This window comes from Haemaphysalis longicornis, unplaced genomic scaffold (assembly GCF_048455015.1).
Source record: "Haemaphysalis longicornis isolate Haplotype H1 unplaced genomic scaffold, Haemaphysalis longicornis Haplotype H1 scaffold_1, whole genome shotgun sequence".
Lineage (NCBI taxonomy): Eukaryota > Metazoa > Arthropoda > Arachnida > Ixodida > Ixodidae > Haemaphysalis > Haemaphysalis longicornis.
Window position 1 is genome coordinate 356,350,374 of NW_027526203.1, and position 1,627 is coordinate 356,352,000.

General features: G+C 52.2%; 1 protein-coding gene across 1 annotated transcript; it reads right to left on the reverse strand.

Moving 5' to 3' along the window:
• Positions 1-221: 221 nt before the first annotated feature.
• On the reverse strand, positions 222-1,154 carry LOC144160001 (uncharacterized). Its single transcript, XM_077691631.1, has one exon. It carries the CDS (start codon positions 1,152-1,154, stop codon positions 222-224), a length of 933 nt encoding a protein of 310 aa, XP_077547757.1.
• Positions 1,155-1,627: the final 473 nt, after the last annotated feature.

Consider the following 1,627-nt stretch of genomic DNA (forward strand, 5'->3'; position numbering starts at 1 on the left):
GGCGGCCAGAGTCCACAACAGTCAGCAACCGGGATTGTTAACCTGCAGTTTCCCACGGCAAAACTACACTGAAGCGCCGATCAACGCCGTCGACAAAGTGGTTGTGTTTTCTTGCTGCTAGTTCGTTTTCACGGGGGGAGGGGGGGGGGGCGGTAGGGGTGGTGAAGGAGCCGTCCATGAAGAAATCTGTCAGTCGCGTGCGATACTTGTGCAAAGGAGCGTCATTCCTCATCCTCATCTTCCTTCTCATTGTCGTCTTCTTTCTCGTTGTCATCTTCCTTCTCGTCATCCTCCTCCTTACTGTCATACTCCTCCTCCTCATTGTGATCTTCCTTCTCAACGTCATCCTCCTCCTTACTGTCATACTCCTCCTCCTCATTGTCATCTTCCTTCTCAACGTCATCCTTCTCCTTACTGTCACACTCCTCCTTCTCATTGTCATCTTCCTTCTCATCGTCATCCACCTCTTCACTGTCATACTCTCCCTCCTCATTGTCATCTTCCTCCTCCCAGTTGTCGTCTTCCTCCTCCTTATTGTCATCTCTCTCCTTCTCCTCCTTGGACCCTTCTTTCTCCTCTTTGGCGTTTTCCTTCTTCCGACCAATGCCGTACTCCTTGAGCAGTTCCTCGAACATGCCAAGCTGTTTGACCCTAGAGGTATGGATGATGTCGTTGTACTTGGCCTTGGCCAGGACCACCATGGCGTTCAGGTCCTCCGGGGACACGATCTTCTCCAGCCTCTCGTGCACACGCTCCAGAAAGCTGGACAGCTGCAACTTGCGCAGTCGGTGGTAGTCCAGGTCGGCGAGCATGAGCCGGTAGCTGCACTCGTCCAGGATGCGAAGGACGTGACGGGTGTACTTGATGTCCGGGCACTCGACCCGGTAGCACCGAGGCACGATGCGCATGTCGCGGCATCGCAGGAGGAAGGCCGCATAGCTGGCGTAGTCGGCAAGGTCGAACATAGAGCGGAAATAGCGCTTCACCAGCTCCATGGGCCGGCGGCCGTAGGTCCTGCGCAGGTGCCGCTTCAGCGTCGAGCGGCTCAGGTACGGCGGTGGAGGTTTCTTCACCGGCGAGCCGTTGAGTCCCGTCTTGTCGAGCATGCTGGTCGCGCGAGTGTCTCCGGACGCCAAGTTGGAGTGGCCCAGCATCGTTCTCGCTGACGTTCAGTCGACCAAAGGGGGCGGCGTCCGAATCCCTAATGAGCGCGAGGCGATCGTCTTCGTTCTCTTCCTTTATCTCCAGCGAGGTGAATGCTACGTTAAAAAGAGCGTCTTGACAGCACTTTTGCAACAGCGCATGCCTGCTCCGTTTGTCATTTAATTTAATTTCATTTCGTTTCATTCCATTTATTGAAGCCTTAAGAGCCCGAAAACATAACATAAGGCGGCGGCAAGCACTGTATGAGAAACTTCATCACACAAAAACAAGGAAGGAAAAAGAGGACGATGTTTTCCAAATGCTTTCCAACCACTTTAAATTATCTTTATAATGTACCTAGTAAGTAGATAAGAAATTTTTTTTTCTTCTCCAACCACTGATGCTTTGGCTGGTTACATGATTGGGTATGTGTCATACGCGATGGAACAACAAGGAGCAAGCAAGCAGTACAATCATCGAAATC